The sequence below is a fragment of the Mizuhopecten yessoensis genome, unplaced genomic scaffold (assembly GCF_002113885.1).
Source record: "Mizuhopecten yessoensis strain PY_sf001 unplaced genomic scaffold, ASM211388v2 scaffold716283, whole genome shotgun sequence".
Lineage (NCBI taxonomy): Eukaryota > Metazoa > Mollusca > Bivalvia > Pectinida > Pectinidae > Mizuhopecten > Mizuhopecten yessoensis.
In genome coordinates this window covers 165845-191239 of record NW_018480039.1, presented here as the reverse complement: position 1 = coordinate 191239, position 25395 = coordinate 165845, and the positions used below count along the sequence as shown (strand labels likewise).

The 25395-nt window shown below is 37.3% G+C and overlaps 1 protein-coding gene across 2 annotated transcripts in view; it reads left to right on the top strand.

Moving 5' to 3' along the window:
• LOC110442604 (cadherin EGF LAG seven-pass G-type receptor 1-like) overlaps nucleotides 1-23807 on the top strand; it is a 47868-nt gene extending 24061 nt beyond the window's left edge. For both annotated transcript variants that reach the window (XM_021486287.1, XM_021486286.1), the window contains exons 5-16: nucleotides 11034-11081; nucleotides 13561-13766; nucleotides 14111-14251; nucleotides 14695-14789; nucleotides 16844-17024; nucleotides 17901-18122; nucleotides 18780-18819; nucleotides 19209-19306; nucleotides 19959-20083; nucleotides 20335-20603; nucleotides 21038-21110; nucleotides 21559-23807. In XM_021486287.1, the coding sequence (XP_021341962.1) occupies nucleotides 11034-11081; nucleotides 13561-13766; nucleotides 14111-14251; nucleotides 14695-14789; nucleotides 16844-17024; nucleotides 17901-18122; nucleotides 18780-18819; nucleotides 19209-19306; nucleotides 19959-20083; nucleotides 20335-20603; nucleotides 21038-21110; nucleotides 21559-22357 (2297 nt within the window). In that variant the 3' untranslated portion in view covers nucleotides 22358-23807. The remainder of the gene's footprint in view (nucleotides 1-11033; nucleotides 11082-13560; nucleotides 13767-14110; nucleotides 14252-14694; nucleotides 14790-16843; nucleotides 17025-17900; nucleotides 18123-18779; nucleotides 18820-19208; nucleotides 19307-19958; nucleotides 20084-20334; nucleotides 20604-21037; nucleotides 21111-21558) is intronic.
• The last annotated feature ends 1588 nt before the right edge of the window (nucleotides 23808-25395 follow it).

The window sequence follows — 25395 nt, the reverse complement described above, 5'->3', positions numbered from 1 at the left end:
CCGCTATGACGTCACGATGAAACGATGTCATGAAAAAAAAACTAATAACTGTGGCACAATTATTTATTTATTTCAAGGTAAGGTGAGGCTTCCCGAAATGGAACACATTTCATCTGTCTACCTTTTGAATAGTATTCGCATACCCAATTGGTGTTTGAGAAATTATTAAAAGAAAATATTTAAATGTGTAACATCGGGTCACCTCACCTTAATTGTGTTTTTTTTAAATTTTACATCCTGTATGATAAGTGATATCGCAAAGTCGTTAATATTCAATCAAAAAAATACAATAAAAAAGGATAAACGAAAGGGGAAATTACATTACAATGGAAAGGATAGCTGTTTCTTCTATCCTACCAACTGATTCACCCGTTATTAGTATAATGTGACCAGGCGGAATACAGTGCGGGATGCCTTTTGCAGTTTAAGTCGGCAGCAAATCCGCGCTATCAAAAGGAGGCAATAACGCCGTCATACCCTTCCTCCAGCGCACATACACACTTGCATGAATATACAACTCGCATGGAGGCACACGTCTTTCAATGACCTTGAATATTGATAAGACATTTAACACTTAACTACTCCCCCTTTCCATCGGTGTTTTCAACCCTAAAAATCAAGCCGTCATGTTACCTTAACCGCACTTGTAGCATGTAAAACAAATCATGGAAAAATACTCCATAAGACCTTGAAAAGCTATCTTCTACGTAAGACAAGAAATAGCAAGATAACATGACATATACTCCTCTATCGTGGCTTACCATGGCGATGCATTTCACAGACCTACATGTCAGATCAGAGGGAAACATAAATACCAACATAGCAGGAATTTGTACAATAAAGCAATTATTTCATAAACATGTTGTTATTAACATAACGCATAACAATCTCGAACATTGGTTAAAAATGATTGCACAGTAAGGGATGCTACACAATAACTCGTTCTAATACTGTATAACACGAAATATTCGTGGGTACTTTACTTCGTGGTTTGAAGCCATTTAGATCGTTTCGTGGTACACACTCTCGTGGAACCCCTTTATTGGTAAACAATAGACACGTATATCATTCCAATTCGTTGTATTTATATTCGTTGTTCAATAGCAACCACGAAAACCACGAATGTTTATACACAACGAACATTTCATGTTATAAGGTAATTCAGTTTGACACCTATTCGGGTGATGAATCTCACCGAGACTGTATACCCTGGTGTGTAGTGTGACACAAACATGGAGGACCATTTAGCAAGATTCAGAAATATGTCTATGCTGCACATAAAAAAACAAATGTACACTGACACACAAATATGAAAACAGCATCAGCGGAAGAAACAACAACAATAATATTATTAACAACAACAGTAGCAGTAGCAACAACAACAACAACAGAAAAAGTAAAAGTAACATAAATTGATTTAGAAATCAATGTTAATTAGTTTTACTATGGTAAATTATTGCAGACCATCTCATGACATCATAAAATGTTTTTTTTTTTTTCAATATAACATATACCTTTGTATTGTAACATAACTGCCAACAGCTACGAAAAGGGTAGTAAGGATGGATTTGATTTACCGACTTCCAGATGTGTCAGAATTCGTAACTTTTCTGGTTGCTTAAAATGTTGCGTAACTATGAAAGTCCACATAGTTTGTTTATCTTAAAATAATATTTTATGGAAGTGGAGCCACGTTTTAATTCATCTAAGTGTTCAAAACATATAATAAAGGTAATAAAATGTATCAAATACAGAAATATGTTCTGAGCAAAACACAAATAATGAAAGCGACATTATACATATATATGGGCGTTACACAATATTTTGTCAAAGTTACTTCGGTGGGGTTTTTTAAATGTTGTTCTGATATTTGAGTACAGTTACGAATAAACACACGTCCCATTCCACAGTATCAAGTATCTTTTGTTATATTAAAGCTATATATAGAATTTATAATGCTATGATTAATTATACCTATATGGTACACCTGATGTACGGTTTATTTAGTATACTTCAGTCTGCAGTCTAAAATATACCGTCATTAATTACTACAGCGAATGGTCCGGTTGCTATTCATTATAGTGATTGTTTCGCTTTTTCTTATGTTGAACATGAAGTTGAGGGATGTACATGGCATTTGTACACAGAAACATGATAGAGCATGCCCCTGGAATAGCATGTTTGTCTGTGTATTGCCAAGATGACACCGGACGGTACAGAAAGCTTGACAGGTGAATCAGAAAATCGCGGAGTAATACACACAGCACTGGCATAACCGGAAGTTATTCCGTCACGACAACAGAACTCCATAGGTCATAGGTTGGTCAATCACATGCTTGCGTTCCCTGACATGCAACACATGCTGATAATCCGAGTGTGAAAGATATGCATAATCTTACCATGTTATCTATTTGTCATTAGATAGTTTCAAATTAACACTTGTCCTGGTAGACTTATTGAATACATGTCGAAAAACTGAAATAGAACTTTGTATCAGACATAGCAGCTGTGATAGACATTTTATCGACGGGCAAAAGTTCAACCCGCCAATTGAAGTATATTTCTTTCAAAAATAAGTCAAGAACATCGGGTTTCTGGCTAGGCTAGCGTACACCATATCCGTTAAACAAATAAAGACTGTTTTAATGAGATCAGTAGCAAGATATACGCCTCACTTTCTGAAAGGTTTCAGGCGGACATGACTAACAATGTGGAAACTAAGACAATACTGTAATGCATATAGCAACAAAGCCAAAGTTCGAGATAAGATTTATGGCGATAATGAAAACCAAGCGTGGAGTAAATCAGAGGTTGGGGGAGTTTAGTAAAACGTTTCCGCGATAACAACAACACCCACACATAATGGTAATTCCATAAAACACGGTCTAGGCAAATTGTCTTGCAGGCGATTGTGATATTTCGAATGATGCAGTAATTTATATCCTCTTTGAAACTTCTCTCATCAGTTATATGTTCAGAATCCCGTCATTAGTTATGAGTCTATTTAGGGCTCGTCGGTTATAGGTTCAGTGGTGACCTCCTCGTCGGTTATATGTTCAGTGGTGGCCTCCTTGTCGGTTATAGGTTCAGTGGGGACCTCCTCGTCGGTTATAGGTTCAGTTGTGACCCCCTTGTCGGTTATAGGTTCAGTCAGTGGTGAACTCCTCGTCGATTAAACGTTCTGAACCTCCTCGTCGGTTATAGACCCAGTGAAGACTCACCTCGTCGGTAATAGGTTCAGTAGGGACTGTCCTCGTCGGTAATAGGCTCAGTGAAGACTCACCTCGTCAGTAATAGGTTCAGTAGGGACACTCCTCGTCGGTAATAGGCTCAGTGAAGACTCACCTCGTCGGTAATAGGTTCAGTAGGGACTGTCCTCGTCGGTAATAGGCTCAGTGAAGACTCACCTCGTCGGTAATAGGTTCAGTAGGGACTGTCCTCGTCGGTAATAGGCTCGGTGAAGACTCACCTCGTCGGTAATAGGTTCAGTAGGGACTGTCCTCGTCGGTAATAGGCTCGGTGAAGACTCACCTCGTCGGTAATAGGTTCAGTAGGGACTGTCCTCGTCGGTAATAGGCTCGGTGAAGACTCACCTCGTCGGTAATAGGTCAGTAGGGACTCTCCTCGTCGGTAATAGGCTCAGTGAAGACTCACCTCGTCGGAAATAAGTTCAGTAGGGACTCTCCTCGTCGGTTATAGGTTAAATGGGGACTCTCCTCGTCGGTTATAGGTTAAATGAGGAGTTTCTTCGTCGGTAATGGTTAAATGATGACTCTCTTCGTCGGTTATATGTTCAGTGGTGACCTGCTCGTCGGTTATAGGTTCAGTGGTGACCTCCTTGTTGGTTATAGGTTCAGTGGTGACCTCCTTTTCGGTTATATGTTCAGTTGTGACCTCCTCGTCGGTTATAGGTTCAGTTGTGACCCCCTTGTCGGTTATAGGTTCAGTCAGTGGTGAACTCCTCGTCGATTAAACGTTCTGAACCTCCTCGTCGGTTATAGACCCAGTGAAGACTCACCTCGTCGGTAATAGGTTCAGTAGGGACTGTCCTCGTCGGTAATAGGCTCGGTGAAGACTCACCTCGTCGGTAATAGGTTCAGTAGGGAATCACGTCATTAGTTATGAGTCTATTTAGGGCTCGGCGGTTATAGGTTCAGTGGTGACCTCCTTTTCGGTTATATGTTCAGTGGTGACCTCCTCGCCGGTTATATGTTCAGTGGTGACCTCCTTGGCGGTTATATGTTCAGTGGTGTCCTCCTCGTCGGTTATATGTTCAGTGGTGGCCTCCTCGTCGGTTATAGGTTCAGTGATGACCCCCTTGTCGGTTATAGGTTCAGTCAGTGGTGAACTCCTCGTCGATTAAACGTTCTGACCCTCCTCGTCGGTTATAGGCCCAGTGAAGACTCACCTCGTCGGTAATAGGTTCAGTAGGGACTGTCCTCGTCGGTAATAGGCTCGGTGAAGACTCACCTCGTCGGTAATAGGTCAGTAGGGACTCTCCTCGTCGGTAATAGGCTCAGTGAAGACTCCCCTCGTCAGTAATAGGTTCAGTAGGGACTCTCCTCGTCGGTAATAGGCTCAGTGAAGACTCACCTCGTCGGTAATAGGTTCAGTAGGGACTGTCCTCGTCGGTAATAGGCTCGGTGAAGACTCACCTCGTCGGTAATAGGTTCAGTAGGGAATCACGTCATTAGTTATGAGTCTATTTAGGGCTCGTCGGTTATAGGTTCAGTGGTGCCCTCCTTGTCAGTTATATGTTCAGTGGTGACCTCCTTGGCGGTTATATGTTCAGTGGTGACCTCCTTGTCGGTTATAGGTTCAGTCAGTGGTGAACTCCTCGTCGATTAAACGTTCTGACCCTCCTCGTCGGTTATAGGCCCAGTGAAGACTCACCTCGTCGGTAATAGGTCAGTAGGGACTCTCCTCGTCGGTAATAGGTTCAGTAGGGACTGTCCTCGTCGGTAATAGGCTCAGTGAAGACTCACCTCGTCGGAAATAAGTTCAGTAGGGACTCTCCTCGTCGGTTATAGGCTCAGTGAAGACTCACCTCGTCAGTAATAGGTTCAGTAGGGACTCTCCTCGTCGGTAATAGGCTCAGTGAAGACTCACCTCGTCGGTAATAGGTTCAGTAGGGACTGTCCTCGTCGGTAATAGGCTCGGTGAAGACTCACCTCGTCGGTAATAGGTTCAGTAGGGACTCTACTGGTCGGTAATAGGCTCAGTGAAGACTCTCCTCGTCGGTAATAGGCTCAGTGAAGACTCACCTCGTCGGTAATAGGTTCAGTGAAGACTCACCTCGTCGGTAGTAGGCTCAGTGAAGACTCACTTCGTCAGTAATAAGTTCAGTAGGGACTCTCCCTCCTCGTCATTAATGGGCTCAGTAAAGACTCACCCCGTCGGTAATAGGCTCAGTGAAGACTCACCTCGTCGGAAATAGGTTCAGTAGGGACTCTCCCTCCTCGTCAGTAATAGGCTCAGTAGGGACTCTCCTCGTCGGTTATAGGCCCATTGAAGACTCACCTCGTCAGTAATAGGTTTAGTTGGGACTCTCCCTCCTCGTCAGTAATAGGCTCAGTGAAGATTCACCCCGTCGGTAATAGGCCCAGTGAAGACTCACCTCGTCAGTAATAGGTTCAGTAGTGACTCATTTCGTCGCTCATAGGCTCAGTGAAGACTCACCTCGTCAGTAATAGGTTCAGTAGGGACTCTCCTCGTCGGTAATAGGCTCAGTGAAGACTCACCTCGTCGGTAATAGGTTCAGTAGTGACTCATTTCGTCGCTCATAGGCTCAGTGAAGACTCACCTCGTCGGTAATAGGCTCAGTGAAGACTCACCCCGTCGGGAATAGGCTCGGTGAAGACTCATCTCGCCGGTATAGGTTTAGTAGGGACTCTCCTCGCCGATTATAGGTTCAGTCGGGGCTCTCCCCGTCGGTTATATGTTCAGTAGGGATTCTCCTCGTCGGGTTTATGTTCAGTAGGGACTCTCCTCGCTTGTATATGTTAAATGCGGACTCTGCTCGTCGGTAATAGGGTCAGTGAAGACTCTCCTCGTCGGGATTAGTCAAATGGGAACTCTCCTCGTCGGTAATAGGCTCAGTAGGGACTCTCCTCGTCGGTTATAGGTTAAATGTGGAGTTTCTTCGTCGGTAATGGTTAAATGATGACTCTCTTCGTCGGTATAGGTTAAGTGGGGACTCTACTCGTCGGTATAGGTTAAGTGGGGACTCTCCCCGTCGGTATAGGTTAAGTTGGGACTCTCCCCGTCGGTATAGGTTAAATGGGGACGCTCTTCGTCGGTATAGGTTAAATGTAGACTCTCCACATCGGTTTAGGTTAAATGTAGACTCTCCCCGTCGGTTATAGGTTAAATGGGGACTCTCCTCGTCGGTTATAGGTTCAGTAGGGACGCTCTTCGTCGGTATAGGTTAAATGGGGACTCTCCTCGTCGGTATAGGTTAAATGGGGACTCTCCTCGTCGGTTATAGGTTAAATGGGGACTCTCCTCGTCGGTTATAGGTTCAGTAGGGACGCTCTTCGTCGGTATAGGTTAAATGTAGACTCTCCCCGTCGGTTATAGGTTAAATGGGGACTCTCCTTGTCGGTTATAGGTTCAGTAGGGACGCTCTTCGTCGGTATAAGTTAAATGGGGACTCTCCTCGTCAGTATAGGTTAAATGGGGACTCTCCTCGTCTGTTTAGGTTAAATTGGGACTCTCCTCGTCTGTTTAGGTTAAATTGGGACTCTCCTCGTCGGTAAAGGTTAAATGGGGACTCTCCTCGTCTGTTTAGGTTAAACTGGGACTCTCCTCGTCGGTATAGGTTAAATGGGGAATCTCCTCGTCGGTATAGGTAAAATGGGGACTCTCCTCGTCTGTTTAGGTTAAATTTGGACTCTCCCCGTTGGTTATACACTAAATGGTCAATTTCGGCCTTCCCGTTTGATTTTAAGTTCAGAGTAAAAAAGAGAGTTATAATTATATTCTTTCTTATGTAGCATTCGCCCATTGATTAATTTACATACTGGAACACGATGATAGGGAAGTAAATGAGCCTTTGTCTATTTTAATTTAATAGTATATGAACAATTATCTGGACTGCAAAATTAAACTTTTGACTGTGAGTAAAATTAACAAATTCATGCTTGTTCGTCCGGATTTCTATCGAATAGGACCTATTATCTAACAGAAATTACAGTTTTTCCCACAACACATTCACACTTTGACATCAACAATGACGCACCGTCTAACCGGAAATGCACACTTATCGCGAGGATTTAAAGTTCAGATGAGGATGCTGCTCCCCGTAAACATTTCCAGTCATCTCTCATTAGAAACCAAGTGATTGTACTTTACATATGAACACGCCTTGTTATATATAACAGCTACGCCCCCGTATCATTTCCGCATCATATGAACTTCAAGAAGCAGTAAGTGAAAAATTATTTACGATGCATTAATTGGAATCCTGAAACTCTCCCTAAAGACAAGCTATTGAGGATGTAAGTTAGTACATTTTTCGTTGTTTAGTTTCAAAGCATACAGCGGAAAGATTTACTATTTCAATACGATTACAATGAACATAACGTTTTACTTGGATGAGTTTAGTACCAGTCCTAATACACGCTCGCTATCAAGTGACATGCTTTATATTCTGGTACGGATATATGCTTGAGTGAACAATAACGCTATCAAAACTCAAATAATCCGGATACCACACTTTAAAAAAATACGTGTAAGCATCATTGTATTGTGTTCCAAGCTTTCTGTAAACACTCAAACTTGATTGTTCATCAACAGTTGATTGTACAACCCTTACAAAATCATATACGGCATATCAACACAATATGGTCACAGTGGTTCACCAAACATTAGTTAACAGTACTGTAACTATTGCAATTGCAGTCTGCTATCGAGAAAACGCAGAAAAAATACTATGCTACATGAATCCCCAGATTAGTCGCCTCGCACAATCATACAGTGGGTTACAGAAGGTCATTAAACCAAAGCCCTACACACCACTTAATATGCAGTGTGTAACCCAACGTATACGTAGTAGATCCACTCCACTTTACAGTACATACAAAATTTACTGATAAACTATGGCCGCCATGTAGACAGTATATTGTTTAGAAACCAATTAGCCAAAAACTCGTTATCTAAAATCTGTCATATGGTGTTTATATCGAGCGGTAGTATAACATTTTCTAATTTATGTTCCCGATTAATAAATCGGTAATCAGTTTTTCCGCGGAAATAATTACTTGCGGTATTTAGAAATTGGAGGAATAATTATCTATAAAATTCCAATAATATTTTAATGTCTGTCTAATAACGACTTCCTATTGGATAAAATATATCACAGTTAATTGATAGACCCATTGGCATCCAATGATGGATATTGCCAATAAATAAATCGTCAATAACCAGCCTCACAGCTACCGGAACATTATGGTCGAGTTATCGACTTGGTCGTGTGGTTATTCACGTCAATGACACGTGACCACGGATATACCCTTTCAGACGAATAAATGGGGTCCCGAGGGGCTATTTCGAATTCATATAACTGTACTTTCATTAACTTTTGCGTATGTATAGCTTGGAATGAATACACAAAAACAACTTTATTAAAACGCAATTCAATCAGATGATCGGAACATGCAGCATTATATACTCTACACTCACACTCTGTATAAAACAGGGATTTGGAATAGTATTATTGTTATAACAAACACATATATTGCACTCTACCGAAAGACTGAATCAATCAAATTGCACACATAAGCCTACACACGGCTAAATTGATTACATTCGGAGCAGAGCTGTCACTTGAGGACAGACAAACCTACACGACACCAACACGACGGCGCATTAAATTTCCTTTTCTGCGTCGTCCCTTTCACAGCGCTATATGCAAATGATTATCAGCACACTTAATTGTTTGATAAATCTGTCGTAAAACACGATATGATAATAATGTGATTACCTACTGTATGTATGTAGAGAACCATAGCATGATCTCCAACCCATACCCTGTAAACTTACAGCGACCCGGGATTAATACTGTGATGCATTGATGGACCTCCTTACAGGATAGAAGCTTAGACATCATGTTTAATGATATTTGAAACAACTTGTTAATGCTGATGGAGTATGGCTTTAAGTGACATGCTGTTCAATAAGTACCATATACATCAGTTAAATTGATGTTACAAGTTTAAGATAAATTACTCAAAACATTAATGTTTCGTATTCATATCAGTGGCTACTTCAGTTTTGTATGTACTATTATGCTTAAAAGGTATGTTTTTATCATGCAAACTGTTATAATTTCAGATTTGTTTGGGCACGTTATGACAAACAAAATATCTGCATATATCATATCTGCATCGACAATCTCTTGTTCAACTCTGCGAGTAAACGAAATAACATATAAGACAAGATAATTATGTCGTTCTAGATTTTCCTTCCGTGTTTCGAGGATCCATTTTCGTCCATGTTTTTTTTATTTTATTTTTACAACGCAAAAAAATCTAATCAAACAGTTTATCGGCACACGATAATGTTTAGCGATAAAGGGGGGTATTTTTGTTTTTACACGCCCCCCCCCCCCCCCCCCCCCCACACACACACACACACACACACACACACACACAAAAAAAAGGCTAAAAAAATATTACATGTCGATCATAAATCTTGGAAGTTTACAAGTATATATGTTTCATTATAATAGCGTGTGTTCTGGTGCCTCGTCCTGAGTTTTTATGATAAACAAGGATGGTACCCAGCTCGTTGAATGTAAAACGCTACACACACTTGACCTCATGGTGTCTACTACATCAGAAGATGAAGCCTGTCATACTACTTAGCCCTAAGCTGTGACCGCCGTCTTCTCTATACATATCCCGCTGTAAACAATACATTAATATCCCCATTTAATGCACATGTGGTCTGACTGGACTGACCCTGTGTAAACTAGATAGCACAGTATAGTACAGATATATTATCAATCTTCGTGCTTGGTTCAGGAATGTTCCACATTGTAATGTCACTTTATAAACATCTGCATTAATGTCGCAAGTAGAACAATTCGAATGTCAGGTATAGGATTGTAACTTTGCCTCGATCATTGATAATTTCGTGACTATAACACATTTTGTTTTATAACACAACACTATGATAGGATTTTATTTGAAAAAATGTAATATTGCCAAACACATACACCAAAGCGGTAGCTCATCAAACCTAGAAGGCCCCAATACACTCCTTTGATAGGTTCGTAAATACATATCTAGCATAATTTTGTTTCCCACGAAGTAAGATAATCATGAAGCAGTCATTTATCCATTGGGGTCTTTCGTGCGTCTTTGTGTCTGTTAAAAAACGGTTGAACATTTCCTTATGACGTTTTACATTAAGACACGCACCGCTCTCAGACCCGTACACTAAAGGTGAAGGCAAAGAGTTAAAAGTCAAATACATATAATGCCAGTTCTGACTATGTCTTTTCAATTTCAAACCTTTGCTAATGACACTCTCACATAAATGTGCATTAGGAACACTTAAACGTTATGGCCAGTAGCCAAAGGTGAAACCTATGAAACCGAACAGATACGTTTACGTTTATATGACCAGACAGCTAGTTGCGTTGCAGTCTCCAGTCGGTACTCAAAGACCCGGATTTCTGATCTCAGATTAAGCGTTATAAGTGTGTCTATTATAGTTGGATAGGACGGCGGCAGCGCTGGTAGCAATCTCAGAATCCTACACATGATGTCAAATCCTTACAAGGAGCTAGTGAATAACGTTAGCGTGTCCTGTCTCAGTTTGTTTTATTTTAATTCGCCAAACTGAAGAAGAATAAACGATTTTATAATATAGCTTGGATAATCGAAAGGGAACCTTGTAAACACGTAGGAATATTTTTTTCTTGTTTCTTAATATGAATTCATTTTGATATCAAAACAAATGATATTATTAAGTTCATGTAGATGTCATTATCAGTAATTGCCATTAATCAGTATTTTGGTTTGCAGGTCAGAAGTGTAACGTGACGATTGATCCCTGCAGCTTTTCACGATGTGGTACGTACGTGCTTAAACCACGGTAACAAACGCATATGCTTTGCGTTAATGATTGTGGTATCTTTATTAAGCAAATAAGTATCACAGGTGTTATCAGAATTAGGTTATCCACATTCAACTCATAAGTTTAACGACATATTCTTTCATTTTTACGTTGTTCGTATCAATTACTTTAGTGACTTTCTTTATTTCTTTGGTGTTCTATATTTATTGCGGAAGTGTTCTATATTTATTATTTAGTGTTCAATATTTTATTCTTTGGTGTCCTATACTTATTACATTGTACTTTGGTGTTCTATATTTATTACTTAGGGTTCTATATTTATTACTTAAAAGTTCTATGTTTATTACTTTAGTGTTCTGTATTTATTACTTAAGTGTTCTATACTTATTACTTTTGTGTTCTATATTTATTACTTGAGTGTCCTATACTTATTACATTGTACTTTGGTGTTCTGTTTTTATTACTTGAGTGTTCAATATTTATTACTTTAGTGTTCTATATTTATTATTTGAGTGTTCTATATTTATTACTTAAGTGTTCTGTATTTATTACTTAAGTGTTCTATGTTTATTACCTTAGTGTTCTGTATTTATTACTTAAGTGTTCTATGTTTATTACCTTAGTGTTCTATATTTATTACTTAAGTGTTCTATGTTTATTACTTTAGTGTTCTGTATTTATTACTTAAGTGTTCTATATTTATTACTTTTGTGATCTACATTTATTACTTGAGTGTCGTAAACTTATTACATTGTACGTTGGTGTTCTGTATTTATTACTTGAGTGTTCAATATTTATTACTCTAGTGTTCTATATTTATTACTTGAGTGTTCTGTATTTATCACTTAAGTGTCCTTTATTTATTACTTTTGTGTTCTATATTTATTATTTAAGTGTTCTATATCTATTACTTGAGTGTTCTATATTTATTACTTTGGTGTTCTGTATCTATTATTTAAGAGTTCTATATGTATAACTTCATATGTTCTATATTACTCTAGCGTTCTATATCATCATAGCATTTGATCTCCAACTAAACATGATATGAAGTGTCACATGTCTTAAATCATGCCTTTATGATATGGCATTCCGTATATTCTCGATCTTCAGGAAGGCTTTCCAATACTGTTCATTGGTTCAATGGAAGTCGCAAGTTTTTTTCCCAATGAAAGTGTCCGTCTCTTTTGACTGTTAGTATATTGAGTGTCATTTGAAATCTACCGGTAATAACAAAAGATGTCATTGCGCATAGTGTTTTGCATATTGTCATCAATTGTCATTTAAATCAGTTTTTAATTTTGCTGAAGGAAAGCATTTTTTTATTGATAATGATACAGTGGATATTCTACGAGTTTTTCATATATCACTATACAGTCACATACAATTGAATTCATACACAAACAAAATATTGTGTTTGCTAGTATTTGACCGAAATTAAAGGATTCTCTTTACCTAAAGTGTTAATGATTGGTCATGCCACATAAATGAATATTCAACATTTCATATTTTTACCGTGAACATGTTTTATGTGAATGGTAAACGGCATACAATTATTTGTTTTTTGCAAAAAAAAATATAATATTAAATTTGCAGTCATTTAAGTTCACTTGAAAAGGTAAAAGAATTTTACTATTAGTATATTTGTTAAGGAGCTTGATTATCAATTCAATTTCGATATAATACTGTATACCGGGAGACGTCCTATTCGCCCTACGTAATGAGGGCGAACTTTATCATTACTGCGACTATACGTAAATGGCATACTAAACATAGTCATTAAATGTGAAGGGCCAAATATTCACTGGGCGAAAATTGATTTCTTGGAACACTGGGCGAAAGTTTTACTGACTGAAAGTACCCCGGTATGCAGAAACTGTTCAGTCTATCAATGCTGGTGACGCCAGTTTCATTGTTTATCAGAAAAGACGATGTCTAACAAAATATTAGATCAATGGTAGGCGAATCCTTACCATATGTCTTAGTGAAATGAAGAAGTAGAAAACGGATTGTTTTACGTCAGATGTGTTATCATATTTTTTGGTTGTCTTTGACAATCTATTCTCTTATACGCTAATCTGTTATATTGCTGTTTTATTTGTTATGTTTCTGTTTTGTATATGTGATATTTCTGATTTATATAATGTTATAATTCTGTTTTATATAATGTTATATTTCTGTTTTATATAATGTTATATTTCTGCTTTATATAATGCTATATTTCTGCTTTATATAATGCTATATTTCTGTTTTATATAATGCTATATTGCTGTTTTATTTGTTATATTTCTGTTATATAATGTTATATTTCTGTTTTGCATATGTTATATTTCTGTTTTATATAATATTATATTTCTGTTTTTGCTGTATATATATTTGATATCTGGTATATTTTCTGACAATGTATAAGAGCCTGTATCAATAGTATGGATTATATGTAACAATTGTTTATATGCGTTATCGATATTTCTCCTGTAGATAAAGTTTGTGCGGGAAACAGTGTGTACCGAGATAAGACGGGAAGATACATCTGGCGGGAGACTGGGCTGAGACAAAATGTCTCTATGGCCTGTCCGTATGGGGCCCATCCCCACCATCCGTTGCCTTTCGCGTCCAGGCCATGCAACAGGAGTCCGTCTGGTCATGCGTACTGGGGACAGCCGGACACGACAGCATGTAGAGAGGTGAGGTCATCTCATAAGTTGCCTCTCCACAACGCAATACATGAAAGACGATTTCAGTGGCTCATTGAGGTTCTTTCATTAACCTTGACAATTGCTTCATGGGTTGTCGTGTATTTAGAAATATAAGTATTCAGAATAACGATTGAAATTTAAACGTAGATTAAAAACCATGTTTTATGTATTTAAATATATTTACTAAAACAAACAACAGGAGGCTGATGAAGAACACATAAAGAAAAGCATCAAGTGGTGTTACAAATACTTATCATACCTTACAAATGAGTATACAGATAAATGTTTAGCTGAATTATTTACTTAAAATATTTAAATACCTCGTGTTTTAGTTGACTGCTGCAGAGGCGGAAAAAAGATTGCTGGATCTAATGGCCTTCACCCATGACCCCAGCCACCTCACTGCTGAGGTCGTTATCAACGCCACAGACATCCTGGAAAATCTCCTAGTGTTCGCCTTTGATGATGACGAGGTTTGTGCAATGGGAATGGGTAAAAGAAATTCCAGGCACTTAAAAGCCTCAGCATGATGAATTACGCGGGGGGAAAAATAAAAAGATGTGCAAATTATTGAAAAGGCTTTATCAAGTCAACTGCAACAAAACTATCTACCTTCCTTGATCATCCCGTATCAGGATACAGTAAAAGGCTTTTCTGTGCTCTATTCTATCAAGCCAAATCAATATCTTTCTGATTTAATAAAGAATATTTACTACTAACAGTGTTGCGCGTATAGTAAACCCCGTGAAATTATTCCAGGAACAATTGAGATAATTTTAACCCCGTCGCTATACAAAAGCACTTTTGTAGATAACGTTAAATGAATAGACCCAGAGTCGTAATCGAAGACAGTATAGTCTTGTGGAGTTGATGGTGGTTTTTTTTTTAGATAGTTATCGGTATTTTCTTATTTCAGATAGCAGAGGAGGTGACGAGGGTGGTTAGTAACCTGCTGACCGCCACAGAGTCCGTGTTGATAGAGAGTAACCACAGAAATCACTCCAGTGAAAGGTACCATCGAAACGCCTCTTGAATAACTCCGTAACGAATCCTTCCAAACAGAACGTTTACGTTTAACAAACTACGAAAGAGAACTTTCAAATGAACCAAAACACGAAATAGTCCGTGCACATGCGACGAACCTGCATATATGCTCTCTTTGTTGGGAAAAACCACACTAAATATCTCAACATGCGAAAAAAAACCATCAACCTGCTTTATTCATGTGAACAATCTACAACTTTTTTAAATGCATACCAGGTTTAAAGTTATATGCGTAAAATATGCCAAACAGGTATTCGACAAGTGTTAAATCTATCGTTTTCTTATCATAAGGGGCAGGACCCTCCCAACATGCAGATATTTTAATTGCGTTAAATATGTGTTTTACATAGAGATATTTAACAAACACTGTCTACTAAAAGTTTTAAATCAAAACATTCACACGAAATGCCAATAAATACACTTATGCAAGTCCAAAAATGCTATTTAGAGGAGTCTGGCGTTATGAATCAGAACTTCTTTTTCAAACCATTGAGTCGGTGTAAGGAATATGTCATCTGACGATCATAAAACGATAGAAATTAATTAACGTTCCAGTTTGATAAGATTCCTAATTACCATACCAACAAATGGATATTAGCCATTCAGCGCATGCATAATCATTTTCATTGTCTTCATATTTCGTTAAGTTGTTTTGAATCCATGAATCCTGATGGCATTACCGAGAGTGTGCTGTAATAAATTGTTTATTGGTTATTTAGCACGTTATAAATTACTTCGTATGATCATATGAATGCGTCATCAAAGTTTACATTGTATAAAGGTATAACAGTGTGTTAGGCTAGCACTGCACACGACCGCAATACTAATTATTCATTGATGTACAGGGAAACGAATTCCGTGTAAAGAAATGTCTTAAATATCCGCTAACGTGTTACAAACGCTGATTTAAAATCCTGTAAGAGTCCAATTATATTAACATGTATATTTATCGTATCCGAGTTTTCTAGACAGCCCACAAAGGGTTTACAAAACGATGTATCTTTCATCACAGCGGAGGTATTGCGTATGCCGGCAGGGTGTTTTTCGGGCGCGCGTCTGCGTTGTGGTGCTCTGCTTCACAACATGTGGTGTTATAGGCGGGGATCACGTCACGTTGTTTTGCAGTATTGAGTTGTTTGGAAACGTTCACATGTTTTACGTACATCTAATCCTTTGCTTAATATCAGACAGTTTGATGATGTACGAGGTGATTATTTTCATACTATCAATTAAATATATATGTAGTTTATAAGCAGATCATATGAAACTATTTCTGGTATGATTCTTTATAAAACACAACTTAAAATGTCGATAAAGTGCAAAGAAGAAAACACACGAGGAATCGTTTTAAGATTTATGAGACAGCCTTTACGGGCGGCAATGATATTAAGTTAACTGAAGCAGTGCTGGAGGGTGAGAAGGGGGTGGGTCGGGTAATATTATGACAAGGAGAGAAAGAGAATACACAGTGTCAGCAAAACTGTTAGAAAACGTGACAACGAAACAACAAAGCACTCTAATTAGCATAATCATGAACGACGATCTTCATAAAATAGAATAAATCTCAGTAAAATCATGACACATGCTTATTGTCTCACAACCTGCATCTCTGGAAAAAGCAGTCGATATCTAACAGGATAACTGAAATAGTGTTTTGGACTGATAATTCAATTGGAAGCAATTGAAGCAGTGTTCAATGACAATAATAACAAGATAATTGAAGCAGTATTCGGGAAACTAATCTGAAGATATTTGAAGTAATCCTCGGCGGCAATAAGATCATTGACGCAATGGGCGAGGACAACAATATATGATAAATGACGACATGTTCGAGGGCAGCAATCACAAAATAAATAACGCATTGAACTGAGGCAGTATTCACAAGATAAATGAAGCAGCGTTCGCTGGCTTTGTTTATCCATGAATTAAGAAGCCTGGATCATTGGATATATACATTAAGCTATTAGATGAACTATTTTGGACGACGCCTTTTGACATTTTATTCAACGTTATATTTGCAGATTGATAAAGCTATTAGAGGACTTCACTAAGGAAGTGAAGACAGAGACTAACGTTTCCATAACAACAGAAAACATCAACGTCATGGTGGTGAATTTTTCTCTCCCTCACAATGCCAACAACGATACTGCGGCGTTCCAATATCAACCCGTCCTGGAGAATAGCCAAAACCAATCAGGCTTGGTGAGTTACATAACACCTACTCATAACGCTCCGTAGCATACTTCAGTAAATATCTTCTTTGTACGGTTTTTTTCATACAGTTGTGTGTCAACTTTGCCACTTTCTGTGTGTAGGTACCGTCTACGTATCTTTTTATAGTTTAGTATTTTGCCACTTTTACTCACAGTTGTAAATACTGCCCACGTATACTTGTGGAAAACTGTGTTCTGTTTTTGGCATTTGGTTACGGTAATAAACTGTACGGTTGTACACAATATTGCCCCAGCCTTAGGAGAGTCATTTACTTCTTCGTATCGTTTCAAACACAAGAACTCATATAATGGTAAGTTCCAAAGCTTACATACAGTTCTATTTAATATTATTTGGGCCCTTCCAGCTTTTATGTAAATTGTTATGCTATTTTGTAAAAGCTAAATTTCACTGTCCGAAAATGTGACATATTGTATAGCTTTTGAATAAAGATGAAAACCAGTCGTTGACCTTGAATTAAACACATTTTATTTGCAATTTTATAAATTGAAAGGAAACAACTTAAAATACTATCATAACATTCTATCCGCAAATATATGTACATTCGCATTCAATGGCACTTTGAAAAATGTATTAATAAAGTAAGACAGACATAGGGCTATACATGTCATTCGCGGACGTTTTAGTTATAATAACGTCCTAATGAAATGTTTTCTTGTATATAATTGCAACAAAACCAATAATATATATTTTATAACTACACGAAAGTAACAGTATTCATATGCTTTCGAATGGTAACCGCATGCAATAAAATGTAAGTTTTGCCTTTTATAACCCAAAGGTTAGATCATACAACAGTTATATGTATGGTTTCCGATAGATTTAATTTAATTGGTTGTCTTTCAGCATGGTGTGAAAATGGCTTTACCAAAAGAGGTTTTTGATGTTGCTGGCAACAAAAATGTCCGACTCGAGTTTGTATCCTACCGCACATCTGCCTTCTTTCTTCCTGATGACTCTCCGCCGGAACATATAGTCCTCAAACAAAGAGTCATATCAGCTACTGTCCACAACACCGACATAAGCGGCCTCAACTTCCCCATCGACTACTCCGTACCAAACATAGAAGTGAGTCAAATAATCCATAGTTATTATTCAATTAAGCATATATGTATAATTACTGAATTTCTCCTTCCAAGAGAATTAACATACTTTTAAGGTATTTTAATAGGGACTAGGTAACGAGGTTTAATATATATATATATAAATACATATATTTGTTATAAGATTTGTTATTTGGTGACATTTTAGAGAGCATTCATGAATTACTGGAGTACTCATGAATAATAAGAGGATACAAATGAGAACTTTCAAAAAATATAAGTTTGACATAACAAAAGTGTATCAAGTTTTCAAGATAAGATACACATATTTCAATCGATTGTTTCACACTATGTCAACAGCGCCATTTTGCAATAGATACAGTAGATATCGTAATAAACAAAATCATGAATGCTGCATCGTCATAATATCAAAGTTGATATGCACTGTACTACATGCAACATTTTGTTATGTTTGATATATACTAATATCTAACGACTGGTCTATCTAGTTGTTTAGTTTGTCCATTATATTCTGTGAGAGGATCTTTTAGACGATAGATGTATGTTGCCCCATCACTTATTATATATATATCTTGTTTTTGCTTATTGACTTTAAAGTGTTCAAACTGATTCCTGTGAGAGAGAACATGTAGTTATTTATAAAACCGCTTTGATTTTTCAGATCGGAAGTAACCATACATGCGTATACTGGAAAACAGAGAGTAAGTTCATTATAAATTATTAATCTTAAACGTGTAACAATATTCATTTTGCACAAAGAAGATCATGTGACCTTGTATATTGTATGTTATACAATTTATTTTATCTGAAGAATACGTTGCCTTATATTAAAAAACACTCATTTTCTTAAACAAAATGTAAACATAAAATATATTACATATAAATCCCAATCATACAAACTAATGTCACTTAATTACATTGTTCCGATATAAAGTATTTCAATGTTAAGAAAGAAAGCATGTAGTAGTCGTATTAAACTTTTAAAAGCGAAACAATATATTTCCTGAATCAGATGATCAGGGTTTTCCTTTTTGTGAAATACATTTTTACACAGATATTGTTTTTCAAAATAAAAATCGTTTGTCTTCAGATCGTACGTGGTCAAGCATAGGGATGGAAACTGTGTCAACAGGAGGTCATGTGACCGATTGTCGAGCCTACCATCTCACTAGTTTTGCCGTCCTACTGGTGAGTTATCCAAACAATTGTTAAAGAGATTTACATTTGTACGTCTGGATTATGGATTTATTGTTTAACTAACCCAACGCCCCTCTCTCCTCTCATCTCCCTCCCCTACCCCAAAAAGCAAAACCTAGGACTGCCATCGTTTTGCCATCTTTTATCCCTTGCTTCTTCTTCCCTTTCGACGAGGAGTCCTTCAGCACGTTTGATGAACTCGTTATCAGAGTAATGTTATCGAATGTGGTGTCACGCTAACGTTTCCAAATTTTGAGACTGCAGTAGTGTGATTGTGAAGTTGCCTTGGAGCGGACATGCCATATGGAGGCATTGTCGTCATTACGACCGTAGCTTTAACCCACATAGATAATCAAAATGTGGCAAACAAATAGACATAACAAAGCATACTGTTCTCCTTTCTTATACTGTAACAAGTGTTTAACAGGTTGATATGAAAATCCAATGAAGTCAAAGTATAAACGTTACTAGCATACAATACTGGGTTGCCTTTCGTTAGTTGTGTTTGTGGACTCTCCAGATATCACACATGAAAAGTAAGTGCATCGTACAATATGCATACCAATCAACACCAAATACATCATTTGATAGTCTTAATTTATACATAGAGTATGTATGTATCAATTATTTTCTATTTTTTCAGGACCCGACACCGAACATGGTTTTATCTGAAGACCATGACAAAGCACTGACTTCCATATCTTATATAGGTTGCGCGATTTCCATATTTGGTTTGACATTCACCATCGTCACTTTCTCCATTTTCAGGTAAGTTATTGTTTTAATTGTAAGTTTATGTTTGCATGATTACAGAAGAAATGCGGGGTCGCGGTTGACTTATGAATATTGTACTTTGTATTACGGTAGAAATCACTAACATACAGAATAAATATTTCATTCAAATTTTGTTTTATTACAAATATTGTAAGAAAATATACCGCTAAATTTATTGACATTCTGTGAGTTTGAAAAATGTAGAGATAACGGATTACTAAGAAAACGAATTATTGATGTTTCAGGTCTTTGAACCGTGAGCGTTCCGGGAAGATCCTGTTGAACATGTGTGTATCCATGTTGATGCTGAACGTGTCATTCCTGTTGATGGCGGAGACGTCCCAGTCGGACGGTGAGGGGCTGTGTATCGCTGTTGGAGTCCTCATCCACTATTTCTTGTTGACAACACTAACATGGATGTGCACGGAGGCCATAAACATGTATCAGGCTCTCATCAAGGTTTTCACCAAGTACTCATCTTATTTCATCCTCAAGCGCTGCGTCGTTGCCTGGGGTACGTCTATTGGTTGTTGTGTTGGTTCATCACCATGTGTTTATATGTGGTTTGCTCTGTTGTCGTTGCTGAATTTCCTCTTGGTGTGATGCCCCTTCTTTCTTCTTATGCTGGTGTCTGTTGTGTTCCGTTATTTGTCGTTTCGAACTTGAATTTGAATTTTATTCTTTTTATTTACGTTGAAGTACATTCATTATATAGATTTACTCTATATTTACAGAAACATTTGTATCCATAACAATTAGTTAATATTTTCGCATGTTTGCCTGTTCAAATTAGCTGCACTGCTTTCCGCAGGATTGTCGATAACAAATACCGTTGTCATAGTTCCCTTAATCATCTTCATATAAATTATCTCTAAGACTTTTCGTTTGCACATTTCGAGACCTCCTCATGTCCTAGCTGTTGAATGTTGTACGATGTATATATTACAGGACTCCCGGCAGTAGTGGTAGCCGTTACGATGGGGGTTAATAACCTCGACAACTACAGATCCAAAGGACAATTGTAAGCTCTTTTTACTTAAATTGTCAAGATTTTTTTCCTATTACAGTGCTTTTTTCTCATCGGAATAAATGTAACATTCACTTGCACCTTCTTTAATTGTTCAGATGTTTAATTTGTTCATGAAGTAAAAAAAACATCTTAAGTTAAGTACTTGTATGTGTTTAACAATGCAGAAATCGCAATCATATTTCGGTGTAACTGCAAATCTTTATTTGATCCGATACATTTACTGAAGATTTATAAAATCATATAGTAGTTCCACTATTACTAAAGTGTATATGTATTTGTATTACGGATTGATGTTTTACACAAGAATATAAGATGTCTTGAAACGTTGCGGCATGTTTATAATTACATTGCTGATGTAAAAATCGAACTTTTATATGTATATCCAAACTGATGAAAATCATCGATAAAATTAACATGTCTTGTGCATTTCTATCTTCAGGTGCTTCATATCACAATCGAACACGCTGGCATTCTACATTACATTACTTGGTCCAGCCTGCTGTATTCTCATCATTAATACCATAGTATTCACGTTGGTTGCTCGTGTCATCATGAAGCCAAAGTTCAAAGGTCACAGTCCTGCTGGGGAGAAGAACGAAAAGGTGACCCCAGCTCAGGTGCGCGGAGCTTTCACCGTTATGGTCCTGCTTGGTATCACGTGGGTGTTCGGTCCTGTCGCCATCAAGGAGTCCAAAATTGTGTTCTATTACCTATTTACCATCCTCAACTCTTTGCAAGGATTTCTTATATTTGTGTTCCGATGTCTTTTCAACACTGAAGTTCGTTCAGCTTGGGTGCTGCTGATAAAAACTGGAAAATTCAAACGCAGGAGGGGTCCAATCAAATCAATTGTTGAATCCTCATCAAAGGGCTACCATGACAACCGGATGAACGGAAGTTACGTGGATAGTAACAATACAGACAAATCTAATATCGGTAATAGTAATGTTATCAGCAAAAACAATTTAAAAAACGAACGATACAAAAATAATGGTAACGTTCAAAAGTACAAAAACGGGAATATGCCGAATGACGACAGGCGAACGAGCAACGAGAGCAGGGGCAGTAACGACCGTCGTCATAGCGGCGACAGACGGAGCAGTTACGACCGTAGTCATAGCGGCGACAGACGGAGCAGTAACGACCGTAGTCATAGCGGCGACAGACGGAGCAGTAACGACCGTCGTTATAGTGGTGACAGGAAAATATCAAACCCTTCTATATTTACGCAGTTCTGAACAAAACAAAATCCCAATATACCGTGACAACTTTCTATTGCAGGTATTAAAACCATCTTCTCAAGACAGTTCCCGAAACTCTGAACAGAGTATCTTCCGATAATGGCAAGTTGCGCAATCGGTTCGACATGGAAGTGTTTAATGTATTAAATGCATTTGTTATTTGTTTTCACCTTGTGTTATTCAGAAATAATTTGTATAAATTTGGCGTTCTCTATTATCATATACAGTTGTTATCAATGATTTATCATGTTTTAAATACGCTTTCTTTTTGAATTATTATGAAGTCAGGCTGCATAACATTGAGCCTGTATACAGTTCTACTGATTTCCAATGGACTTTTTGTGCCAAAGTGTATCTCACTTATGTTTAGATATTATTACCGTTCGCATTTTAAATTATTATCTTTTTGCATGCATTTATAGGCTATATCAGTGTTAGAAACGAAGACACAGTTGTTGTTGTTTTTTCATATGAAAGATGGGTTGTTGTTTTTCAAGTGAAATATATTTAATATAGTTGTGTCTTAAGACAGCTGAATCCACTTGCATCAAACATAACAAGGTTTGAATTATGTAGATGAAATATAGAAGCTACATTTGCAAAAAAAAATGAAATATATTATATTAACATTTTAGTTTATTTTTTCAACTAATGTATTATCTGCGGGTCATCATTTTGCATCGAAAGATGTACGTATTTTATGTTTTGATTTAATCATTATCGAAAATAGCACTGACTAAAATTGTATCTTTATTTGTCGGAAAACTATGAACTTGATACAAACGAGTCCTGGTCATTGTCATATCGTAAATAGTTGTTAATTGTGAAATCGAGTTTGCTTGTTGGAGTAGCCAATGTAGAATACAATTGAAAATGACCTTTGAACAATACTTTGAATTCGATGTAAGAAGTTATATGTGTATTCAATGGGCTCCCATCGTATTCCTTTTTATCAACTACGATGGTATATTTTGCGGTACACAAATTCGGTAGATTGTATGAATTTATTTGCTCTGGTAATATAAATGGTCAATAACAGTGTTGGATCGATGTACCACAATAATTTGGACACGAGGGATGACTTCGGACCGTATATGTATATCAACCAAAGATTAACTGTCTCATGAACTCGGCCATGATACATATACCTACTTTTATTTTAAGATTCGTTTGAACAACGAACTATCAAAATCTGCTGTTCTATATCTGCGTTAACTACAATGCCCCAACTATAACATGTCTGTAGTACTGTAGATTTCATAATTAGATGGAAACGTTGGCAAAATCGTTGATTGACTAATATTGTATTTGTCAGGTTAAGCATGCATGAGCCGCAGACGGATAAACAAAAGCATTAATGTCAATATTTCTATGAGAGGCACAGTAGTCTAGTGGTTAGGACGCCGGGCTCGTGACCGAAGGGTTTTGGGTTCGAGTCACGCCACGGCACTTTACTCCGCTTGTTCCAGTCTACTCAGCTGTAAAATTAGTATTTCGTTGGGCAGTGCTAGAATTGTTGAATGCTAGCTTCCCAGGGAGTTGAGGAAGATATTGGCTAGTTCCAAAGGCCCTACAACCGCAGATAATAATTTGTGAACCGCTTTGAGACGACCTTCAAACTAGGTTGTGATAAAGCGGTATATAAGAACCTCGAATTTATTATCTAATTTAAAAACAGTCTGCTCTACACCTGTTCGTACGTCATTCTACTCTAGCCGAAAAATTGTTACGTCATGGTACTCTAGTCGGAATATGTATATATGTATTATTTCAATCTGGGACGTTTTGAAAGAGGTAGAAGACAGGGAAAAGTTTAAAAACGTGGCATGGTGGTGATTTCCCGCTTAATTCGTATATACTTTGACAGGAATTTTTATAATTTAATAATCAAAGGGCACAAAACTTGGTAGACAAATGAAATCCACAAAAGATAGAAACCGGTGTTTTCTTTGTGTAGACCGCAGATATAGAGGGTTTAGTCGATGTTTCTTAGGTCAGCAAAGCAATAAACGAGAAATTGAGAAACGAATATTAACCAGTAGAGAGTAGAAATTATAATAACTGCAAGACGATAAGCATACTGTTGAATAATCGTCCGTTTTAAAATTTTCAGTTTTCCAATATGAAAGTGGTGCATTTCAATACATGTTAAAAAAAGTTTGTTTTAATTATTTGAAATGAGTCTATGTAAATAAACGGGCATCGTACGCGTATCCTTAGACAAGGAAGTAAAACGCTGCATTAAGTCTTGCATATTCAGTATGTATATGTTCTCTAATCTCATACGATTTATTTAACATGTGCAACGTTACCTTTTTGGTGCTAAAGGCATCTCCGGTTATATTCCGTTCATCTATTTGTATATTTCATATAAAATACTGAAATACAAAAAGCTGAAATGCTATTATGTATCCAGAATAGTTTACACGTCAAGTATTTACATATGTGAATGTGCCCTATCAGGAAGGGCGCTCTAATCCATATTTTATCCATAAAATGTATATGTATATACGGGGGAATTGCCATAAGCCAATACTGTGACTTTGGAAATACAAAAACGAAGATCTACCTCTGTTTAAATGCAAAATATCAAACGTAAAGCTTCCCGATTACCAGGGGTTGTCTCAGTGTAACTTTGTTTTGTCTTTTGGAAAGGTCATCGATGGTTCTTATCATTTAATATCACATTATATCTAATGATGTTTTTCTCTGAATTGAACTACATTCTACTTTTTAGTCGGGACGCTTTACTTACTACGATATTAGGTTTGTTATCAAGAATGGTTATGTCAGATTTGATTTTACGATATTTTGGTAATTGATGTTCTCACGAAGACTCTTACTATATTAAAAGTGTTATGTGTGCACTGTTTAAAGTGCTGTCAAACAACAATATCGTGTCATTAGCATAAATTATAAAATAAAGCAACATGTGTTCACTGTGGAATCAAGTCGTACGATAATGTAGTATGCTTATGTTGACAATAATGTGGTTGATTCATTGTAATTAACCCTCATTTATGTACGTGTTTTGT